Source organism: Muntiacus reevesi, chromosome X (genome assembly GCF_963930625.1).
Source record: "Muntiacus reevesi chromosome X, mMunRee1.1, whole genome shotgun sequence".
Taxonomy (NCBI): domain Eukaryota; kingdom Metazoa; phylum Chordata; class Mammalia; order Artiodactyla; family Cervidae; genus Muntiacus; species Muntiacus reevesi.
The window spans coordinates 100561600-100563536 of NC_089271.1; the positions used below are offsets into that span (position 1 = coordinate 100561600).

Below are 1937 nucleotides of genomic sequence, written 5' to 3' on the forward strand. Positions count from 1 at the left end.
GTCTCAGATTGTCTGCTACTCTCTTTAATAACCCAGGAAAATTCAGTTAACTGAGATGATTTAGTTATTGTGAATGACAGACAAGAAGGCCATAAGCATGAATTCACTATGATTACTTTATTATCCAACTCTTCTTCATACAATACTATTGCTACAGAAGTTCATATTTTCAAACATTTCTAATTTCGATTCCATTGCATTCTGTTCAGGACCACAAAACAAAATGGAAGACTTTCTAATCTCTTTTAGAAAACAGCAAAACTCTTTTTTTTGAACTGTGTAACATCAAATACACTCGGATCAATATCATTCACAAAGCTAAGATATGGAAGTTTCTTTAGCCTTCTTTGAAACCAAACCTTGAAAAATTTCTAAAGAAAACAGAGATGAATCCCCATGTCATCATAGAGAACAGGAACCAAAAGATGCTACAAACTGGTTCCCCCAACTACCCCGGGCCCTCACATTTTAGAAAGCTGACTACCCCCTCTTTAATCACAGAGAGAAGGAACAACGTGGCTGCTGCTCTGTCCCAGGCCCCCTATTCCTCCTGCCTCGCATCTTATGCAGACAGGAATGGGAAGGCCCTCAAAGCCCTTGGGTTGACCGTGAGCATAAATGCCATGACTTGCCACTTGCTGGTCTCCACATAGGCCCGGGGACGCCACAGGAACTCATAGCGAGCAGGGTGGCTGTCAGGCACCTGCTCGTACCGCAGGTATCCCTCCCGCACCCACACTTGGGTCAGAAGCTCCCTGGGCTCCCCAAAGACACATTGCTCACTCCCAACATACACCCCCATCCTGCTGAGTGCTCCCCAGACCACCTCCTCAGGGGCCGGGTCTCCAAACCGCATGATCATGCTGAGGACCAGCACCAGGAAGCCGGCCTTGGGCAGACCCACCCCATCGCTCAGCATCTCATCGCAAGTGAGGCCCAGGATGGGGACCAAGATGTAGGTGTGCTCCGCTGGGTCCACCTCTTCCACATCCACGCCAAACAACAGCTGCAGGCACACTGAGACCTCCCTGAAGACCACCGGGAAGTGCTCCTGGTTATCCCTGAGGACCTCATTCAGCATTTCTTCCTGGGAGGTCAGCTCCTTGGCTCGATACTTGAGGAGCAGGAACTTCATCAGTTTACCTATCATCCTATGCAGAATTTCTCAGGGCAAGGCCTCCACAGGAGCGGAGGAGGATGCTGGGGGATAGGAGGCCAAGTGGGATGCGGACTCCCCCACCTCAGCCTCCAAGAGCGGCACCTCGACAGGGCCCTGGTCCTCGCCTAGGTCCTGAAGGTCATCTTCGGGTTTGCTGAGCTCACTCATCTCAACCACGAGCACAATGCCTGAGGTCAAACAAGACACGGAAGTGAGGCAGAGGTACAGATGGGGACCAAGGGCCTCTGGGAGAGAGGAGGTGTGAGCAACCTGGGCTAAGAAACGCATCCTGGATGGTACAACACAGGCCACTTACAGATCTCCCATTGAGGGGTACTCTCAGACCTCACAGTATTGCTACTCCTGGGAGGCCAACCCCTGGCTACCCGAAGGAGAAACGGAGGTGACTCCCAAGCATGTGTCCAGCACAGCCTGAGATTTCCAGGTCCAAAAAAGTGGGAGGAATTGGGGCCTTCTGGGGCCCCCCTATGTTCTGGGATAAGGAGCCTCTGGTTCACTTCAGGTCACCCTCTCACCTTGATTCCTGATACTGCCTGTCTGAACTCAGGACACAGGCTTCAGACCTCTGCCTTCGCCTCCTGGTTCCTGGAGCTCCTGGGAGAGAAATGGAGTTGACATCTAAGGGCTATACTGTGACACAGCCCTGGGCCTTCTGTGCTGGTAGGTGGGGACGGACACTCGGATTACACCCAGTTGTGTTGTGGGTACCTTGTAATGCTCACCTTTCCCCTGGCATGACCTGGACCTACCCCTTTCA

General features: G+C 51.8%; 1 protein-coding gene across 1 annotated transcript; it reads right to left on the bottom strand.

Moving 5' to 3' along the window:
* Nucleotides 1-562: 562 nt before the first annotated feature.
* Nucleotides 563-1150, bottom strand: LOC136154618 (melanoma-associated antigen 9-like). Its single transcript, XM_065916820.1, has one exon. It carries the CDS (start codon nt 1148-1150, stop codon nt 563-565), a length of 588 nt encoding a protein of 195 aa, XP_065772892.1.
* Nucleotides 1151-1937: the final 787 nt, after the last annotated feature.